At 33.2% G+C, this 23,713-nt stretch overlaps 1 protein-coding gene across 5 annotated transcripts in view; it reads left to right on the top strand.

Moving 5' to 3' along the window:
- Epha5 (EPH receptor A5) overlaps positions 1–23,713 on the top strand; it is a 293,039-nt gene that overhangs the window by 153,018 nt on the left and 116,308 nt on the right. For 4 of the 5 annotated variants that reach the window (XM_042678115.1, XM_042678119.1, XM_042678118.1 and 1 more), the window contains 2 exons: positions 10,123–10,278; positions 14,091–14,426. The exons of the other annotated variant lie outside the window; for it this stretch is intronic. In XM_042678115.1, the coding sequence (XP_042534049.1) occupies positions 10,123–10,278; positions 14,091–14,426 (492 nt within the window). The remainder of the gene's footprint in view (positions 1–10,122; positions 10,279–14,090; positions 14,427–23,713) is intronic. 5 annotated transcript variants of the gene reach the window in all.

Below are 23,713 nucleotides of genomic sequence, written 5' to 3'. Positions count from 1 at the left end.
AACCTAGTTGACTGAAACAATGGCAAGTAGATATTCTATGGTAGTGGTACAGTTTTGACAGGAGACAACACAATGTGAACAGTTCATTCCTATTTATTTGGTTTCAGCTGAAGCAACTGAAAGTATGGAAGTTGTACTTCTCTACCTATTTGTCTGGGGATTGATTCTGGTTATTGATTGGGGTCTTGACTCAATTATCCTCTATATCACATAGAAATAACTTCAGGTTTTCTTTAAAATGCTGACTTTCTAGAACAAAAATTGTCACAATCAATGTATACAGAATAAGTTTTATGCCTAATGTGGAAATTGCATATTGTCATTTTTCACTTAAAATGGTCTGCCCAGATTTAATGAGTAGGCTGTCAATTTTGTCTATGGAATCATCACATAGTGTAAGGAAAATAAGGAAGAGGGATCTAGAGCATCCAATGTGGAAAATAAAATCTGTCACAGAGAGAATGCTGAAGAAAGAACCATAATGAGCCAGAGGAAATGGGGAAATATATTTCTTAAAGAAGCCAATTGTAGGAAGGAATATAAAGGGTAAAACAACAACAACAATATGCATTTGTTAGGATAAGAAGACAAATGAAACATGCAGAAAGATTAAGGAAAAATAAATGCTTGCTGATAATTTGAAATAGATAAAGGAAACCAGTAGTAGTTTTTTCAAAATTATGAAAATAAAAGATTAGCACCAAAAATATAAAAAGAGAAAAAGATGCTATAGAAAGAAGACAATCCAAAGGATAAAGGATGAGATGGAAATTATATTGATGACCTCTGTGAACTACTCAAACTACAAGGCTGATATCTAGGAGATACTCATACATCAGGTTACGACCGTTATTGTAAGAATCAATACAAAAGGCAATAGAACTTCAGAAATAACAATTCCAAATACTGTGTGATATGGAAGTTTGCAGACAACATGATCAAGCCATAAAATACAAATCACTGTGAATTGGACTTAAACTATTTTACCTCAGTATAGCTAAAGAAAAACATAAAAATAGTTAGATCCAATAAACTGCATGCTTACATCAACGAATACTTAGGTAGAATAGTTAGTTGCTTCTTATGGGCCACAATTTTATTTTTATTAGTTTAGATTAGAGCAAAATGTGGGTAGAACAAATATGTATGATATAACTCAAATACCACATAAACTCACCACAGATTACTCAAATTACCCAAACCATACAATTATTTTGTTTTCATCCTTGTCTTCAAGCTTAGAGATAAAACTCCATGACATGTTTAATCATAGGACTAAACACTTCATTCTAGTAAACCATCATAGGTTGCCTTTTGAATTATTTATTTTTCCAATTTTGCAACTGATTAACTTTTAACTTTAACTTTTGTAAATAAGATAAATTTAGAAAAGGTTGTATTATTCATCTATGTCTCATATTCACAATGTCCTTGTTGACATTTATTAGTGATTCATTGTAAGAGTAACATAAAGCATTGTAACCATCATAGTTTAAATGTTTATTAAAATTAACTGTTCCTTACATATTTTTTTCTATTTTTTCATGTTCATCTATCACAAGCAATGTCAGTGATATGTTAAATATTCTCAACTGTAACTTCTGTTACTATTGAATGTATTTAGTACATTTTTTAGTCAATATCTGTGCTTTTGATCTCTAAGTGATCCTTTTTCCCCAGTATTTGAACACATGGCAGTAAAATTGTATTGAACATCTTCCATGTCCCACTATTGGGTGTTCTTAAGTCTGGTTCTTATAAATCCATCTTATAACACTTACCAAATTTTTGTCTTTAAAGTCTAACCAGTATATGACATTGCACTCAATCATCTGGAACTTTTTTGTACAATTCTCACTTTTTTTCTATTCATTATCTTGAAACCTGTTTCTATTGTCTTTTTAGCAAGTGTTCATATGTTCACAGAAGCTTTCACTGTGTATTTTTATCAAGGACTGGGAATTATATTACTTTAAACAAGTAACTACTTATATAGCAAACATTCCATTAAACTGAAGTATTGGGCTGAGATACTGAGTAACATTCCACATGACTAAAGTAACTGATTGAAAATATTTATGCAAATTTGCCCTGTCTGAAAGCATTATACAACTTCTTTGATCAGATTAGTACTTATGTTACCTCTTTCATTGTGTTAAATTTTTATGAGCTTCTTAACAAATTGGAAACATAGAATGGACAGATATTAATTGATTCTGAGTGTTGAGTTAAAATAAACAGACACATATACATAGTATTACAACATTAGTGGAAAGATTTAGAAGGTAGTGGTAATGTACAAAATTCTTTTATATTTCTTTTCAAGAAATATTACCATTAACAGGCAGATATCTCTAACATATAAAATCATAATTATATCATAAAATAGCTACTAGCTTATTTACTTAATTACTGATCTATATTTAATGTGCTATAATTGAACAGTAGTCTTACTTATGCTAAGCAAATTACCACATGAGCTACATCCCAGTCATGAAGTTTTTATATTATTTTTGTATAAGACCAGAATTCAAACTCATTGTCTAATGCTTGCTTTCACTCATTGGCTGGCATACTACCACCTGAGTCACGCCTCCAAACCAATTATATTGATTTTGATATAAGGCCTTGGTAACATAACAAGATTGGCTTCTAAGTCATGATTCTGTTTCTGTCTCCGTAGGTAGCAGGGACTACATTTGTAGATCACTAATTGTGGGCTGTTTATATTTTTAGCTTTGATGACTTGTAAATGTATTCATTGCATTTTCTTTTGTTTCATAAGTATTTTGTAATACCTTTAAGTAGAAGTACAAAGGAGCTGCCATTAAACAAATCCATTCATGAATATAATTCTTCTTGATCAATGTCACCTTTTTCAACATTCTCATCCTTTCCTGGTATGCAAGTATACACAGATATATTAACTGGAATACAGTAGAGCCAGGGGAGAAACCAAATAATGTAATTCCTTACAAAGGCTAAATTACAGTTATGTTGTTTTCTGTTTCTCTTTTGGATCTAAATGGATATGACTGTCAATCCTCTGTCTCAGATATATGCATACTGTGATACTGGGATGCTTAAGAGTTCTCATCAGGATAGGGGCTGGTGGCTTATGCTTGTAGTCCTAGCTAATCAAGTGACTGAGATCAGAGGATCAAAGTTCAAAGCCAGCTGGGGCAGAAAAGTCCATGACACTCTTATCTCCAATTAACAACCAAAACAACAACAACAACAAAATGGGAAGTGGAGCTGTGGCTCAAAGTGGTAGAGCACTAGCCTTGAGCAAAAGAGTCCTGGCTGAGGTCAAGCCCCATCATGAATGAAAAAAAAAAGAAAAAAGTTCTGTTCTGAATATGGTATATATGAGAGTTCAAAGCTCTCTTACAAGATAATTCCTGAAAATGTATTATTTCTTTATTCTAAATATTAACTTTTCTCAAAGTCCTCAAGTAGGCCAATTAGACACAAATACTGTCATATTAATATTTTGATCATTTGCTCGATAAGAAATGGATTCATTATCTTTCTCATGTAACTGTAACCCCTCTGTACACTATTTTTACAATTATATATATGTATATGTATATCTATCTATCTATATATATATATATATGAAATTTAGGGAATCTGAGCAAACGGAAGAGTCTTTACCTATCTGTTCTCAGAGAATACGCTGGAAGATCAGGGGAAGAAAACAGTAAGCAAAGTGTTACCTTTTTTCCAGCCCGGGGACACAAGTTAAAAGAGAAATACCTTAGGTTGTAAATATCCACACTTTGGAATCTTTCTACTTTATTCATTTCAGAGGCAGTGGGTATCTCCAGGTATGGCCAAGTCTCTGATACTTTCTACAAACTTCCAACATATACAATAAAGTTATTCTGTTAATTAAAAAAAAAAATGATTGTTGAGACACAGTTTTGTCAAATAGCCCAGGACTTTTTTGAGCCAGTGATCTTCCTGACTTTTTTCTATCATCTCCCATCAAACTTCACTAATCACTTCACCTCATTATAATCTCCCTAAGGCCCCATGTCCAAATACCCATGTATTTAATATACAAATTTTGAGATAACACTAAGCAAATTATTTTTTTCAAACTTGTGTTAGTTTTAGTACAAAAAGTTTTAATTCCTTTAGGGGGATCCAAGACCTAAAAACGCACAAAAAGTAAATATAATAGAAAAAGAATTGAAAAGAGAAGGTGGACCTGTTGCAACAATGAGAAGTACAAGTTGTCAGGTCCAAAACGAGCTTTACAATGTTAGTGCGGGGGGGGGGGGGGGGGGGGGGGGGGGGGGGGGGGGGGGAAGGGGAGGAAGGAGAAGGATTGGGATTAGGGGGGGAGGGGGGAGGCTGGGAAGGGATGTGAAGGGTAAACAAAGGAGGAGGCTGCAATGCTTGGTAAGAAATGTACGCATTATCCTGCCCATGTAACTGTAACTCCTCTGTACAGTATGTTCACAAATAAAATTAAATTAAATTTAAAAAAAAAAAAAAAAGAATTGAAAACAGAAACATACATGCTGAAGTTCTGTATATGGTGTCATTAGAATCTACTACCTGTAATTCTTGTTTACCATTTCATATTTTTTTAGTGAATAACATGAGATTATTTCCTAGAATATTGATATTGTTTCCTAAATGGTAATATAGAGCTATATGTAAGGTCTGCACAGGGACACCTCCCTACCCCTTGGCTAGGTTTCTGCCCAGTATCTGTTACCTAGGTAACTGGCAGAATTGGAAGCAGTCATCTTCCCTTCCTGCTAGCTCACATCCTGGGCCATGTCTGGTCACATGTCTCCCATCTGACCTTAGGAGGGTCCCAGACCCTGAGGTCACATCCAGATCCAGTGTGGCCACACCTTTCCCCCACCTGACCACACCTCTTCCTGTCCCTGGCCTAGATAAGTCCCGGTCAGGGGTGGGTCACTTCTTTCCTTTTTCAGCCATGCCTCTCCACCATGCAAGGTGGAGGCAGCAGTTCGGTAAATAAACTTCTTTTCCTGCCTTAATAGAGCATGGTATTCTCTTCATCAGCTACCTAATGAAACCTACCTATTTAATGAATGTGCAAAAAATTAGTATGCATTATAATTTTTTTTTGATCATGGGGCTTTGAAATCTGGGCCTGAGCACTATCCATCAGCTCAAGGTGAGCACTCTATCACTTGAGCCACAGCACCACTAATGCATTATAATTTTGGATGTGCACAAAGACTTTACCAAAATTCCTTTAATAAAAAAGAAATAGTGGGTTGTATTTTACTTTCACAGATTTTTTTTGTGAGATTGCATTAACACATAATCTTTATCATAGGCAATCTTTTAAATTTTAAATTCTAATAGAGTGAACATTTTGAATTTGTTTATACTAATTACAGCATTATTTCTGATATGCCCTGGTGTATTGGATACATTAGTCTGAAGTAGAAAATGTACTAAATTTCTTGATTCCCTACTTATCCATTTTGAAAACTGAAGTATCTTGCTTAGCCTTACACTTATAAAATAGAAATATTAATATTATAGATTTCACATTATTATTATGCTAGTGAAATGATTAGACTCTATGTAGAGTTTTCCTCACTGACCATCACTAGTAGGCCTGCTGAATAAGAGTCACTTAGATTGTTTGACAAGAAATGTACTCATTATCTTACTTACATAACTATAACGCTTCAGTATATCACCTTTACAATAAAATTAAATTAAACAAAAATATTCATTTTGTTTTATAATATGGCTTCTGCTGTTATACTACCTCTTTGTCGTGTGGCCACCAAGACAGCCTGTTCTGAAAAATGATGTAAGAATGTTAATCATGACTAACAGCACAAAGGGAATTTGCCACAATATATAATCTAACTTAATTGAGTCTATAATCTTAATGTCTAAATTCCCATATTACAAAATGGGAGCTCTGCTTTCTAATCATCTGTGAGATCAGGCTTTCAGAATTATCATTTTTCTGGCTTCCTTATTCTTCTTGCTCTGGCATTTGGAAAAAAAAAAAAAAAAACAAGACCCATTCTGGTTTCTAAATTGAGATTTCCAGATACCTAAGGACATACAAAGAATCTCTGAAAATAATGGAACAATTCTGAAACACAGATCTTATAAAAAAAGAGGAAAAAGTAAATTAACTAAACATAAATACACATAAAATAAGCAACTGCAGAAAATAATGTTTGCCTGACTGAAGCATTTAGAAATAAGCCATATCATGAAAACAGTTTTAATCTGTTTCTTTGGATGAGTTTCCCAATCTGTGAATAAAGAATTAAACTCCTAAACATTGACATCAGAAATTGTTTAATTTGAGACCCAGCAGGAAACTTACACATTGAAAATTAGAAATGGATAGTTGATTTTTTCTTTTTTTACCAAATGAACTACATTAGCCAGTTGTTTTCATTAATTGGTAAGTTTTAATTTCAAAAGAGTAACCTCTCAAAGCTATGGACTGAACATTTGCAAAATGACATGATTCCTTGTAATTCTCATTTGGAGTAAACTGATTTGAATAAATGTGTGTCCCTTGAATTCTCTGTTTTTATTTTCTATATTTATATTCATTGCTACATATATTATTTCCAACAGAACAAGTACAGTTTCTCGTGCACAATTGCATGAGCATGTTTTAATCTTCCCTTTGAATTCTAAAGACATTAGTGAGATAGTTCATCAGTATTTGTGTCTATTCTTTAAAATACTACATCATTAATATTTAATTACATGTACATTCACAATGTAGATAATTTTGTGTTGTGACTGAGAAACAAGTTTCCTATTGATGTAGTTAATTTCATTTTTAAAGATAAAATGTAATGTTGGATATATTTATACTACATGAAGTGTTTTTATTCAGCATTTAAAAATAGAACATATAGGCCAGGCACTGGTGGCTCATGCTTGTAATCCCAGCTACTCAGGAGGCTGAGATCTGAGGATTGTGGTTCAAAGCCAACTGGGGAAAGGGAAGTCTGTGAGACTCTTATCTCCAGTTAACCACCAGAAAACTGGAAGTGGCAGGGGAGGTATAAATTCTAATGAAACAAGGAGAAATGTTTGAAATAGAATCCCTATGCTAACTTTAATCAAGGTCAAGACCCTGAGACTTTTGTAAAATATAATATGTTTGTATGTTTTTGTCCCTACAGGCAAGTTTTGTTGTATTAATTTGATATGATTCAAAGCTGGACAGAGGAATAATGATTCTAAGAAGTTTGAAGATAAGAAGCTACAAAATAATTGTACTAATGTTAGGAAGTGAATTAAACTTTAGGGCAAAACAATGGCATGAAAGTCTAACAGAGAGGTAGGCCAATAGTTAACTTAGAGAAATACATATTATACTTTGTTATTACTTTCTTGGAAAGTATTCAACTACATTCAACTACTATACCTTTATTTATATTTTTTTCAATCCCTCACATTAAATAGTGCATTAAATAATCATTATTATCCTGAAAATACATTTTGTTTCTAAAATTATCTAGTCTAATAAACTGATTCTAGCACTTTAACACAAACATGTTAAAATTATTCTTATGATTGCATTTTCATTCATCTAAATCACTAAACATAGTATGCAGTCCAGTAAATTTTGACTAATTCCTTGAGGTCATCTACTCTTGTCTTTCTTTCTGAACCACTGCAATAGCGAGGAGAGTTAGTCACTTCTAATAGAATGCAATCTATTTCCATGGATTGATTTTCCCTATGCTGTTGTGAAATGATTTCTTAAACACTATGCTCATTATCTCCTTATATATAACTGCAATTATTGCAAATGTACAGAATGTTAATTCACCAAATGTTTGCAATGATTTTCTATTGTCTATAAAATAAAGTCTCAAACAAATATATTATTTACTGATATGGTTAGGTCCACATTCACCCTCTGTAAGCTAGAAACAAGTAAAAAAATGCTATTACAGAATAGGAAGTGGACAGAAGGATAGTGGAGGGAGGGTAGTTGGGGAATCTACATACAAGCATTTTTATATGCATATGAGAAAATATTCAAATGAAATCTACTGATTTGTACAGTTATTATACACAATAAAAAGTCTAACGAACATCTAACTTGCCATCTGGTAACTTGATCTATCTTAAGAGTGTCTTGTGTTCTCTATTACCAAGGAGTTCTTGGCCCTTAACACCTATCGAAAGAATTTATTAAGCTAAGAAGCAGAAAAGCATTGTTATCTCCACTTGACATAAATTTATATCTTCTGTTTCAAAAGTTCCCATGATGAGGTGTCTGAGAAATGGCTCATGCCATTGTCACGATAATCACAGTTCAAATACAGCCCCAGAAGACAAATCTGTGAGGCTCTGACCTTCAATTAATCAGTAAAATGCCAAAACAAGAGGCATGAAGCAAGGGTAGTCTAAAAACTGTGGTCATAAAAGGTCTCCTTAAATCAGAAGACTCTGAATTCTAGTCTTCCACCTGGCAGGGGAACAAAAATGGAAAGAGTGTTTCACAAATTATAAATTAATTCCAAATATAGAGAATGTGTGGATTGACACTTCACGTCATAGGATTTAAATTGGGAATGGATAAAGAAATAGAAGAAGAAAAATTGGATATTTTAGAATCCAAGTATGGTAATCACTGCTATAGCAGTCCTATGTAAGAATTATTATTTTAAATCTTCTAATAATTTCATTGTAAGAATGCACTTAATACTATTACAAAGCTCTTTTTATCTCTCAAATACCTTCATATTCTCTCTGAATTTTTAAGAGTATTAAGGCTTTATTATCACTATAATTAAATCTACTGAAAAAAGTATTTTCTCTCTTTTTTTTTTGCAAATTTTTGATTATTCATAGTGATAGCAAAAAGCCTTAGTATGGATTACTAAAACCTGGAGATCATTATAACATGTAAAAATTAGCTCTGACACATTATTTCTACCAGAAATTTCTATCAAGCTTCAGCATTGCATTATTACTTGAATAAATACTCTTTGTTATATTTACTGAATATTGAAAATAGAAAAAAAGAAGTTGAGTAGCTATGTGTAAAATAAGACCTAAAAAGTATTCATACCATTACTTTAGTATAATTGGTCCAGAAAGAGCAATAAAGGTTCTGAAGTATGGTTGAACAGAAAGAAGCATATGAATCCCTGGAAATCAAAGAATAAAAAGACTTGCTTTATGAGCTCTTAGTTTATCTGATCACCAATTTCATAAGTTTGTTAACAAATCATCAGCAAAGACACTGTCTATATTATCCTAAATAACTGAGGTTCGATCTCTTAGCATGCCAATCATCATACCCACTATGATCAAACATGATGATGTATCCTGAGTGTAAAATGATCAAATAAGACATAAATTCCACTTTTAACAATCATTAATTTATACACTACATTACTATTGTTGATATCAGAAGAAATAAATCCTTAAAAACTTCCTTAACTTGTAATGGTTTGAATTCAACATGTCAGTTTGTGAATACACAACATCTTGACTAATGTCACTTATTTCAGAATTTGTTATTTTATAAGACTATCAAAGGAAAAAAAATTTAATCCAATAAGTGTAATGTGAAACAAATGCTTAAAATCTGATATTTCCTGAAATTAATTTCATATAGATGATGTATTAGCAAACTTACACATTCTCTCTGGCTAAACAGAATCTGAAAATTTTTTGTCCTCTATTAATTAATTAAATTTAGTAGCTTTATGTGGCATAACATTTCAGGATTATATAGGATAATTTGAATTTCTTCAACAGAGTTGCACTAATAATAAAATGAAAATTGTATTCAAAGCACAGCTTCTTCTTCAAACACATATAAATATTTGCCTTCTATAAAAATAATTTCTTATAAGCTCCTGTAGCATAAAAATCATTAACATATGTACATTCCATACATGTTTAATTTGAATACTTTAAATAAATATTTGATTGTCTGAATGAATAGTCTGGCATTTATGATCCAGAAGCTTATGTAAAACTCTTGAAATTGATGCAAAGACTGTGTTCTCTGTAATCTGTGTATCCTAGCCAAGCTAATCCATTATTCACAAAGCAAACACTGCATCTGTTCCTAGCAAAAGCTTAGTCTCTTATTTCTTTTGACAGTGTGCAGACCTGGGTTCTTCAAAGCCTCACCTCACAGCCAGAGCTGCAGCCAATGTCCACCTCACAGTTACACCCATGAGGAAGCTTCAACCTCTTGTGTCTGTGAAAAGGATTATTTCAGGAGGGAGTCTGACCCGCCCACAATGGCATGCACAAGTAAGAAAACCCATGGGTATTTGGTGATGCTAACTTTCACCAGTCTGAAGAAACAGTATGATGGAGCCTGTTACCATTCTCTTAACATTTCCCCCTAAAACAGGCATCTGTGTAGTCTTCTCAATATAGTTACTCAAGTTCAATCTTCTTTAAGACACACTGAACATTTTGTCATTTTTATCACTCACGATTACAAGCCTCATCCTTTTCTCTATACTTGAAGCTCAACTTTTGAGAAACAGATACATAATTGCCCCCACTATTTTGTGGTTTACATTAGTGATCTTGACAACCTAATAAGACTTCAGCATGTCTGCTTTCCTTGTCAAACCTGTTTCCTTCTTTCTAAGACATTAAAAAAAATCTAATCATATAGTTATGCACTAAATGACACCTTTACTTAGTTAAAACATTCCACTAAAGCTGTAGCCCATTTTGAAAGCAATTGACAAGTCAGAAAACAAATAAAAAGCATGCATTACTATGGGTGCAAAATCAGATTTGAATCAGCTCTAAGTTTTCAGTGATTCTTCTTAGAAACGTGTCTCTAGTATACAGATATATTTGCTGGAACATTGTTATTATGCATTTATTTCATGTATCTGTAGTGGACAAATATATCAGTGCTTTGATTGAATTTCCATGTATTTCTGGAAATCATATTTATGCATTTGTTTGCTTGGTGACAATACTTTCAGGGGTTTCCAAAAGCTACGTCCCAATAGCCAATGAAAGAAGATACAAGTAAAAGCTCAAACACATGCCTTTCTGTAACATTCAAGGTCTATAACCAACCTGACAGTCTGCTGGGTCCTTGTACGTTGTCACTCTTCTCTTTTAGGCTCACAAAGATATCTGAATGTCACTATTAATTTCTAAGCATATGTAGTACAGATTTCTTCTTGTCTAATAATCACACATTGAATTTGCCAGCATTCTATAGTGTCTGGGTTCTATAGTCAGTAAAACATGTTTTCAGAATTCCTCAAATAATTGTTATTATTTAACAAACATTTTTGAAAATTTTTTTCCTCCTGTATGATTACTAGAAGTGAACATTTTCTCCACAAAAGACTAAATTACATTAGTTTACATAGTTTTGGGAAGAGATCTTTGATTGAAAGTGACTTTATTTATTTATTTACTTATTTATTTTGCAGTGGAGATTTAAGTAATTATTTTTGTTAGTGTCAACAAAAGTATGCCCAGTGATGTTGAAAATGCAGGCCAGAAAATAGAATGATAATGAAGGAGGAGGGGAAAGTATACTAAATTATCTTTTAAAATTTTATTAATTTCCTAATTAGTGGTTTTCTTAAGTGGGCCAGGCATTATCTGCCTTGTTTGGGGCATAAATATATGTCTCCCTTTCTATATATTGATTATGTTTGGGAATTGGGGAGAGGCTGTGCTTTGGTGGCAAGGACTGCTTAGTAAATCTTTCAAGACCAAAGCCCATAAGCATAGGCTTTGCACTTCTCTGTCTTCAGGCATGTAATCTTACTAGCACTATTTCCTATGCATCAGAAATGCCCATTAGGAAAGTGTGTCCATTGTAGCTGCCTCCACAGAACCACAAATAATGTATATGATCCACTGGTGGCTTTATTTATTCCAGATGAATATCTTGAACTTTGTCTTTCATTCTTAGGATTGCATTTATGGTTCTACTCCTTTACTTATTCTAGAGTGTATACACACATATAAAATATGGAGATGGCCGGGCGCTGGTGGCTCACGCCTGTAATCCTAGCTACTCAGGAGGCTGAGATCTGAGGATCGCGGTTCAAAGTCAGCCCGGGCAGGAGAGACCGTGAGACTCCTATCTCCAATAAACCACCAGAAAACCGGAAATGGCGCTGTAGCTCAAGTGGTAGAGCGCTCGCCTTGAGCTGAAGAGCTGAGGGACAGCGCCCAGGCCCAGAGTTCAAGCCCCACGACTGACAAAAAATAAATAAATAAATAAAATAAAATATGGAGAATAAAGCTTTGTAAACCTATAAGAATAAAAACAAACAAAATTATGGATCTAATTAAACCAAGGATCTAACTAACAGCCTACATTAGTTCACATATAATGTCTACTAATAGAGCAGCGAGATTTCTTAGGTGTATAACTTGGGGGTTTTACATTTTACATCTAGAGATTCAATATGAGTTTCTTAACCTAGAAGGCACATGTGCTCCTTTTAAACATTGAAGAGGTTTTAGTAGCAGAGTCAAAAGAAAAGAGCCAGACTGATTACTTTTTATACATTTCTGCTCTTGGAAAAAAAAAAACCTAGAAAGTAACCGTCTTTCTAAAGTAGATAGTTTCATATATTTTATTCTTTTATCACAATGTTAGCATGTAATATTCCGATCATACTAAATTTTCCTAAATTTTTGTTATTAAATAAAGATTAGTCACTCATTAGTTATGTGGTTCTTTAATATAAATGCATTTTTATATCTAAATCCTTAAAAAATAATTAACTCAACACTATTAAATTTAATCTTAGCAGTCATGACTTAATAAACAATAGATACAAATTAATGCTCTTTTTATTTAGCACAAACAACACACGAAACTAGATAATTTTAAGAAGTTTAATTCATGATTATAAACCATTCAAATACTTCCAGACCCCATTTTATTCATGTAGAGAGAGATACTAAGTCTCTGAAGTAAATATAAATTTATTTTGTTCTTTGAAAACATCAAATTTATGTAATATTTACAACTGACTGAGATGTTTAACTCTAAATATCTTAAAATCCACTTTAGATGTAACTATCAGACAATCAAATTTAGCTCTGTTTAGTAGGTTAGTTTTATGTTTGGAAACAGTTAAAATTATGTTCAAATGGGAAATAGCTTCTTTTTAGCTGAGAAATTTTTGTTCATGACTAAACTTTAAATGGAAATATTCAATTTTATTGAAATAGGTTTTCTTAGTTTCAAATATATTTTCAAATTGCATCTAATTTCGATTGGCAGTCAGATAAAAATAACATGCCTAACAAACATATACTGATGTTAGGAAGGTTACATTAGTATGAATCTAAGATGTTAGGATACAATGGAAAAATTTTAGTTAAATATACTTCTTTTCATTCCTTAATGGATGATGGAAGACCGAAATGCTTGTATTAGTCATTCATCATACGAATTTTTTCATTCTTCCTTTGTAGTGTCTTCAATGGATAGACTTAAAGTTTTAGACTTTCAATTAAACAAAATTCAAACTTGCAGAGTGTAATATAAGTTTTATTCTAGATTGTGATGTTGATCAACTGCTGAAATTGCATTGCTTTCTTGATCTAGAAGAGAGTTTCAAGTGATTTTTCAAGTAGTTATATAATTTAATTTGAAGTAAACTAGGGCCATCTTTTGCTACAGATACTGTTTTTTAAGAGGCACTCGGAAAATTTCATTTTTTTCTGTGCTTATTTCTTAATAGATACTTTATGTTTAATGCCAATGATGAATGAGGAAATAATTTGCTCAATCCCCAAGGAGATTCACTTATCACTTTTAAACATAAAAGGGTTCTAGATTTGTTTTCTCACACATAGTTTTATCCCTTAATTTTATATATACATTGAGGTAGCTTCCGATTAGTGCCCCAATAAATCATTTCTTTAGGGCACAGATTTTACTATTGTCCCTATTAAACATTAATATGATTTGTTACAAATTAGACTTTAACTTAAAAAAAAATGAACTGCAAATCGATTTTTTTTTCTTCAGACCAGGGATTAGTGTGGAAAATGATACCTGAATAATATTATCTTAAAATATGTTTTTTTCACTTTACTTTGCTAACCAGGACCCCCCTCAGCTCCTCGGAATGCCATCTCAAATGTTAATGAAACTAGTGTCTTTCTGGAATGGATTCCGCCTGCTGACACTGGTGGAAGGAAAGATGTGTCATATTATATTGCATGCAAGAAGTGCAACTCCCATGCAGGTGTATGTGAGGAGTGTGGCGAACATGTCAGGTACCTCCCCCGGCAAATCGGCCTGAAAAACACCTCTGTCATGATGGTGGATCTGCTCGCTCACACAAACTATACGTTTGAGATTGAGGCAGTGAATGGAGTGTCCGACTTGAGCCCTGGCACCCGGCAGTATGTGTCTGTAAATGTAACCACAAACCAAGCAGGTAAGTGTGATGCCCAACTAAGTTGCCAATTTGAGCCCCACTCTAATGAGCTATTGCCTGCAGAGGCTCTCTATCCTACAGGTCAGCACTGGAAGGATAAGATATCTTGAAAATGCTTTTCTTGTTGAAACACGTAAAAGTTAAGGTTTTCTTAGCAGGGAGAAGGGACATGTGTAATATTTTTTTACATTAAAACTAAATTTCTAGCCGGGACTCAATGATTCACGCCTGTAATCCCACCTTCTCAGGAGGATGAGATCAGAGGACTGTGGTTCAAAGCCTGCCCAGGCAGAAAAGTCCCCGAGGCTTTTACCTAGAATTAACAACGATAAAGATGGACGTGGAGCTGTGACTCCAATGATAGTATGCTAGCCTTGAGAACAAGTCAAGGGCAGTGCCCAGGCATGAGTTCAAACCCCCAATACCAGCAAAACTTAAGGAAATAAGGAAATAAACGAAAATCAATAAAATAAAATAAAACTTTCCTAAATACAATTCATCTATCTGTAGCAAAAAAAATGATGTCATAATTTCACACAATTCATCTGAAATCTGTAAGTTTGTTTAATTTCTTTCAAGTTTCATTGTTTAGCTTCATTTATTTAGCATGAGATTCATGTATATAGGCAGGCTTAATTTGCTTATTTGTTTACCACCTCAGCTGAATTTTCTTTGCAAATTATAATAGCCTTTTCTTGTTTTGATGATTTTTATTACAATAAAATGTATAAAATGAAATGTTCCTTGTTAAATCCATCAAAAATTACAATCACTAATTTAACAAAAGTGGAATGATCATGAAATATTCTTCAGCCACATGGAAACATACCCATGTTCCATGAGGAGATCTTGGAATTACTCAGAAAGGATTTTTAGAGCATAGGAATATAATCCTGTTTGATATAGTATTTTCCCTTGTTTTTCCACAAGTACTTCCTTTTTAGGCAAATCCAAATTACAGATTTCTTTTCTAGTAAAATAAATATCAAAGATAAGCCATGACTGCTTTTTGATCATTCAAAAAAGTAGAAGGCAAGACTTACTCCAAACTTAACATGCACATTATAATATATTTTTATTCAACAACCAAGAAGCTTGAGGGAATGATTTACCATATTACCTGGTTGCAATCCTTAGATCAAGGGTACAATAAACTTAAACTGGTTACTCCATTGATATTTTGTTGGGCTTTGGTCACTGAGCACATCCTTGCCACCAGTACTCACAGTGAAAGATGTGTTTGGACTTGTTTATATAAGATTTGAATTCTGGGGTTGATGAAGGAATGCTAAAAGTCATGAACGCCAACAATCATATATCAAGTAAACCATGTGATTATGTCTTTAAATATATATATATATAGCAAAAAACTGTACAGAGGGGTTACAGTTACATGAGTAAGGTAATGAGTACATTTTCTATAAAGTGTTATTACTTCCTCCTTTGTTTTTCCCCTACCATCCCTTCCCTGCCCCCGCACCTCCCCAACTCCTTCCCACAGCTGTAAAGTTCTTTTTCAATATAGTCTTGTACATTTCTTTGTTACAATGGGTCAATCTGTATCCTTATTTCAGCATTTTATTTCCCTTCCCCTCCCCAAATTAGAAAAATGTATATACAGATGAAGGGCACCAGAACCAAATACAGTAAAAAGAGGGGTACCATGGGTGAAGAACATACAAAAGAAACCAAAAAAATCATATAATACATTATAAATATATTAAAAACAACAGCAATAAAGATAAAACCACTTACATCCCTATATTGGGGTTCATTTTGCTTAACATCATTTTATATGGTCATATGTACATAGCTTTTGACCTTTTCTGCTTGTCCTATACATGTATTAGTTATTGCAAATAAGGGAAAGACTTGGAAAAAAGTCTGTTAAGTGATTATGTCTTTAAAATAGGCAAATACATGAAATTTTGCTCCAAATTGTTGTTTCTGACTGATGAAAGGAAACAATTAGGAAATGGTCAAATGAATAAAATAACCAAGCACTGCTCTATACTTATTCTGAATACTTTCTCTGCTCATATCTATATGTCTACAGACTTTTTCTACCAGAGAAAACAATGAATATATTTATATACCATCATCGTATATATTTATTTCCTCATGTACTCCTAATTTAATGGAAATGCCAATGAGCTCCACGGGAGTATAAAAGAAACTTTTTTTTTCTTGCAGTATAAACTAAAAGAAACAGTTGGACTCAATGTTAGCACACCTTTATATTCAGATTAAAATTGCATATTCATTGAATGAGAATTCTCATCCGATTTATGAGAAATACTAGCTTTACATGTTTGGTTTCAGGCTTCTTATCCAATATCATTCAGTCTTTATTGGTTCTACTATGAGTTTTAATTGTCATATTGAAAACATTGGTCACTAAGCATTGTGTTTCTCTGGGGAAAACTGATTAGGTTAGATAGATAGAAAGACATTTCCTGGATGGGCTAAATATAGAAGATTATACTGTTTTTTATTCATGTTTTCAATAAATAAGTACATACTTGAATGGTCTTCAACTTTCTAGGCTCTTCAAACATTAACATGTTTTACTTGGACCTTCAATATCTTAAATGCCAATGAAAATTTGTTCTCCTCCAGCTAGTAAAGGTAGAACTAAAATATAGAACAAACATTTGGAATCAGAGAAAATCATGTTGACTTTCAGTTGCTTTTATCCCAGGTTGTCATGGTATATTCTGTAAAATCCTTGTAAGCCTATCCAAAATAGCAAAATAAGATTTTTTTTCAGTATTGAATTCCAGATCAAATAAATCTCCATTTCCATAAAAAACTGTTGTCATCAAATAACACCTACAAATTCATAAATTTAATGTCATCATGGTTGAGCACAAAAAATGTATCACAGTACTTTCAAATATCTGCATTTTAAAGATAAAGTGAAATAAAAATATATATAGTATATGTGGTTTTTAAATAAAAATTGTTTTATCATATTTTCAGTTTACGTTTTAGTGCCTTAAAGCAAAGATTGTGTCCCAAAAAGATGTGTTTCCTTTCTTTAATAATTTATTTCAAATTTTTAATTGGCCTTTACATATGTTCTTGCATTTTCTGAATGATCTGCATTGTGTGTGTGTGTGTGTGTGTGTGTGTGTGTGTGTGTGTGTGTGTATATGATAGTAAAGCATAAATGAAGCAAAAAGATGCTAAAAGAAAAAAACAAGATGAAAATGTGGTTATCAGTTCAGGACGAAACATTTTTAGTATGTATTTTATTGTAAAAATACTGTACAGAGAGGTTACAGTTACGTGAGCAAGGTAATGAGTACATTTCCTATCAAGCTTTGTTACCTCCTCCTTTGTTTTTCCCCCACCCTCCCTTTCCTCCTACCTCCATAACTACACTCCCTCTCCTCCCACCCCTCCCCTCCAACTAAATTGTAAAGTTTGTTTTTCAACATAGTGTCTTGTACATCTCATTGTACAGGAAGACAAATTTGTATTAATATAGGAATTGAAAATTATTACCTAATCTTTTTTAATAATCTATAAAAAGCTAGTGATTAAATGATTAATGTATGGATATTTACACGGTATTTAAAACATTTTCTCAGCAATTATATCATTGTGGAGTTTAGCATCTTGCTCTTCAGGAATACAATCTAATTTCAAATGATACTATTTTGCATGTAATATGGTTCAGGCAAACTACACAGTTTTAAGCAAGTAGCATTAGTTGAAACTTAGGGTCCTTATAAATTGCAGTTTTACTACTGAGACTAATAGGAACAAATTTAAAGATTTTTGTGATTATTTTATTTGGAAAAGAAAAACATAGAAAATGAAAAATAACTAAAAAAAGAAACAAAAATGAAGGAGAAATTATTTAAAAATGCCAATATATAAATTATAAATTGAACTCTTAAATAATGGTCAAATTGAAAAGTAATAAGAAAAGTGAAGCCAGGCACTAAGGCTCACACCTGTAATCCTAGCTACTCAGGTGGCTGAGATCAGAGGATCACGGTTCAAAGCCAGCCGCGGAGACTCTTATCTCCAATTAACAACCAGAAAACTGGAAGTGGTGCTGTGGCTCAAGTGGTAGAGCACTAACCTTGAGCTGAAGAGCTCAGGGACAGCACCCAAACCCAGAGTTCAAGACCCAGGACCGCCAAATAATAATAATAATGATGATGATGATGATGATGATGATGATAATTTAACATGCACATGGTGCATTTTTTAAACACTTAAGCTTAGAATAGAAAAATAATTAGTGGAGGGCCATATATTTTCTATCGTCTATATCTATTTTATATATTCTTCAGTTTTTTTAATCAGTTGTCTATTTCCAGAAGTAAATTTAGATTTACTCAAAATATTCTGTTCTATATGATTCCTTTAATGAATCTAAAATACATATCTTCAGATAGATACATGCACAAATAGAGATGCATATGCACTGTGAAAATCCTATTGATATTAATTGCTTCAAAAAGTTTGACTATGGGGCTTGCAATGTGGTTTGGTGGTAGAGTACTTACTTGCCTAGCATGCATGATACTTTGGGTTTGATTCCTCAGTTCCACATAAACAGAAAAAGCAGGAAGTGGTGCTGTGGCAGAAATGGTAGACTGCCAACCTTGAGCAAAAGAAGTTCAGGGACAGTGCCTGGGCCCTGAATTCAAGCCCCAAGACTGACCAAAAAAAAAAAAAAAGTTTCACTATGTAAAATAATAAGAAGTTTCACTAGCTGGGTACCAGTGGTCAGATGCCTTAATCCTAACTGCTTAAAACCCTGACATCCTGGGGATTAAGTGAGATCCCATCTACAAAGTAATAAAAATCAGGGTTGGAGGCATAGCTCAAATGTTAGAGTATCAGTCTTCTAAGAAACCTACTCACCTCTGAATACAAACCTTGATACTAGAAAATCACTCTTTCTTACTAAATGCTAATCATTTATAATATTCTTCTGTAACCAGATTTTAATTCCTGTTTAAAATATTTTTCATGAGACTTACTTAAACGGGAGTGTAAAGCTCATTTAACATATATGCATGTGTATTTTATAACAGAAAATAAGCTCTTACAACAAAACTAAACTACTAATATCTACTGTGCGTAGGTTGAGGATTATAATTATATTTTGGATTTAGACTTACTTGGAATTTTGGACTCTTTCAGTAGCAAATCAGAGTAAACTCTTTTTTTTTTTTTTTGGTGGGGGGGGGGAGGAGGTCCGGTCATGGGGCCTGAACTCTGGGCCTGGGTGCTGTCCCTCAGCTCTTCAGCTCAAGGCTAGCCCTCTACCACTTGAGCCACAGCGCCACTTCCGCTTTTTTTCTTTTTTGCTTATGTGGTGCTGAGGAATTGAACCCAGGGCCTCATGCATGCAAGGCAAACGCTCTACCACTGAGCCATCTTCCCAGCCCCAAATCAGAGCAAACTCTTAATAAACATTTTCATATCATGAAGAGTACTAATATCTGGCTGTAATCTGACTGTTCTCATATTTTGTCTCTTTCCAATGTATCTGGAACAAATTTTAGTCCTAGTTCACCAGGTTTCTTTCAGTTCGATGTCATTCTTGTAGTTGATGAGCATGATGTCTCATAGAATACTCAGATGATAGAGTCTGGGTAAAGTACATTAGGCTGTAGGGCTAAAAATTCAAGGCAACATTGCAACAAGAGCTGAAAACACAATTTTACATCCAAAGGGGCAGCAAACTATTTCTGATGGTCCATTATCATTGAGACCGTTAAATAGAAAGCAATTGACATTTGTTAGATCATTGTTCTAATACTAGATATCAAGGCCAATATGGATTCTCTGCAGTTGAAAAGTAAAATGGGCTGTATTTGTAAATGCTAGCTGGTTAAAACTATTTTGTTTGATATGTTTAACATGTCATCTCTACAGATGAAAGAGAAAATTTAAATCTCTACTTGTCTACCTAGTCCTTACCCTTTATTTCTCCTCTCATCATTTGAATGGATGCACTAATTTCAATAATTCTCCAGAGATGTGTGTTTATTCTTTTAGTTATAGGGAGGTTTTCAAGGATCTTTTGTTTGATCGTTGCTATAGCTTTACATGGATATGGCCATTTCATTTAAGTTACTTTTATCAGATCTCTCATGTGTATTTTGAAAGATTCTCTCTGTAACAGAAAGAAATATTTCTTTGTCTCAGTAGTACATGGATAGTCCAGCAAAATGCTCTCAAAAGGTAGATGGAAGACAGAGGAAATGAACACGAGTCTACCGTAGAACCCTTCCAATAATGTAATGCACTGCTTTTATCTTCATGTAAGGGATTATGGAGTAAATTAACTCATGTATGGCAATTACTGAGAATTCATGGCTAGCTAGATAACTATACTTCACTATTTCTCAGACACTGGTGTTGTGATACAGTTCTGATGCTTTATTTCACTGTGTAAGTTCCAGAGAGTTTTTCTTCTACTTTTGCATCTTTCTGCTTATGATTAAATTTACATTTACTTTTCTTTCCATTGATAGAATGCTACCACTTGGCTTCTGCCACCTCTGAATTCTGAAAGTAATCAAGAAGTTATTTCACTGCAGCATCCAATTCCTCTCAAGTACAGAGGCTAGAAATTACAGAGATTTTTTTAATTGCATTGTCATCATTTTAGTTCATTGTGATGAAGGCAATGTGTCTATGTCCTTTCTGAAGCTGTAATCAGTGGATCGGAACAAAACTCCACCTTAACAGTAGTATTTCAGTAGGCCATTGCATTCCTTCTACATAGAAGGAAGGAATTCTCACTGTTTGAACTTAACATGGGTCATCTTGCATTGCAGGTTTGGGGGAAGAAAATCAAGCAATATGTAGTACATGTGTCATCTCTAAGGAATAGTACAGAATCTCCAATTACTTATATGTGATCAAAGGAAATTATCTTTTACTTCTATGTCAGGAATGCAAAAGTCTATGCTTTTTCCATTATTTTTTTCTAATTTAAGCTATAGAATAATATGAGTCTCATATTCCAGAAACTTCTTGTCCTCATCATTTACTAGATAATTAGATCTCAACAGGGATGTTTGATCCTTAAGTTTTTGAAATAATAACTTTGAGCACAAAGAAAATTGCTATTAGGAATTAGAATTAGATTGTTTTAATTGATTATTAGTTTATCATCTATGGGCATAGTGTAGAAGAAATGATAGGACATATTCTTTTGTCAGGTTTGGATAACTTGGATAGTCCAGTAAAATGCTCTCAATAAGTTTTAGACAGTGAGGTTATTAGAGTCACTTAATAATCTGAACATTCCAATGCTTCATAATTCACATTTTTCTTTATTAGTGTTCCTTTTTAAATTGCTAACAATTTAATTGCCTTTGTTTATGATGCTCTGGAAAACACTTGGAGCTTAGTTCATAATCAGATCATCCTCTTTACTAAAGAGATATGAGATATTAGATCATTTTTTAAAATAAAATGTATGTTGGTTTATAGAGTCAATACTTCTTTTATTTCCTGAATCTTTCATCTTTATCATACTAAGACAGGTTTAACTGGATACTTTCTTTGCATATTATATTTGAGATGAGGACAAGTGTAGAGATGTCTGCCTCTTTATGCAGGACAATGTCAGATTAACATAATCTAGTCCTAAAGCAGTTGTTGCTACACTAAAGTACACCCAGTCTGGTCTCTAGCTTCTAGTGTTAGATTCACATTCTTCTAAGCTTCTGATATATTCTGGAGCCTTATGTTTTTATTATTTTTTTTATTGTTGTTCTGTTTGTTTGGGGTATTTTGCTTTAACTGAAAACTAAATCTTCTCTGGCTAGTTGAAATAAAGAAAAGCAGATGTTACTAATAGATCAAATGAGACTCATAGAATAATTGAAATGCTCATATTAGAATTGCAGAATAAATTTCCAGGACTAATTCACCAAACTCTACCATATATCTGGCTGGACGATATTAAGCACTATTACGATGTCTGTAGCAGACCCTTGGTTTTCTGGTAGTTGGGTTTGGCACTACTGCCATTGCTAGTACTGAGTTTCAAACTTAGAATTACTAAAAAAAATCAACAGTACTGTCACCAGCAAAATCTTCAGGTTCTTACATCCATCTTCATTGGCAAAAAGAAAAAAAATACTAAAACTAACTTGGTCCCTTAATTTGACTACTTAAAATTTAATATCCTGCCTAAATGAGTGTATTTGGTATATTCTATGTCACTCATCTTTATGCTAACAGCAAATATAATTCCTTGATTTGAGAGATTACCTTCATTACATAGATTCTATAAATTCAAAAATTGCTATTCAAAAAATAATATATCGCAATAAATTTGGAACATTTTACTGCATATTTTGTTAAGATTTCCAGGGAACTGTCTTTTTTCCTTTTTTTAAAGGGAACAATATATTTTATTTATTTATTTAGTGAAAATACCATACAGAAGGGTTAAAATTACATGAGCAAGGTAATGGGTACATTTTTTATCAAGCATTGTTACCCTCCTCTTTATTTCCCCTTCCCATCCCTTCCGCGCCCCGCCCCCCACCAAAGTTGTAAAGTTCATTTTTAGACATAACATCTTGTACATCTCATTGTTGCAATGGGTCCACCTGTATCCCTATTTAAACAATTTGTTTTTTTTCCTTCCCCTCCACTAATTATAACAACATCAAATACAGTGAAAACAGGAGTTATACCGTGGGGGAGGGACATACAAAGCAACAAAAAATCATCTTATAAATGTGTTAGAAACAATAGTAAGAAAGAAAAACCATTTGAGTCCTTATCTTGGGATTCATTTCACCTAATATCAACTTATCTGACCGTTTCTGCTTGTCTCAGACATATGCTAGTTATGGTAAATAAGAAAACATGGGACCTATGTTTCTTTGGGCCTGGCTTACTTCACTGAATGTAATATTTTCCAAGTCTTTCCATTTCCTAACAAATGGGGCAATGTCATTCTTTCTGATGGAGACATAGAATTCCATTGTGTATATATATCATATGAGGGATCCACGGAACTTTCTATAGATAATTTTCAGTGTTATTTGTACTATGTTGTAGTATCTAGTTAGGCAAGTAATTGAAATCTGTCTGTCCTTTGAATCTTCTCCATTCATTTCCTCTCCAACTCTCTCCTTCCCTCCTGGCTACTTCTTTTCTCTCCCCTCCTCTCATTTCTTATTTCTTTACTTTTTTATTATTTTCTTTTTCTTTCTTTTTTTTTTTTTTTTTTTTTTGGCAGTCATGGGGCTTCAATTGAGGTGAGCACTGTCCCTGAGTTCTTC

Source organism: Dipodomys spectabilis, unplaced genomic scaffold (genome assembly GCF_019054845.1).
Source record: "Dipodomys spectabilis isolate Male_0828 unplaced genomic scaffold, ASM1905484v1 ptg000043l, whole genome shotgun sequence".
Taxonomy (NCBI): Eukaryota; Metazoa; Chordata; class Mammalia; order Rodentia; family Heteromyidae; genus Dipodomys; species Dipodomys spectabilis.
Note: the sequence above shows the minus strand (reverse complement) of the source record. Positions and strands in the feature narration are given on the sequence as shown.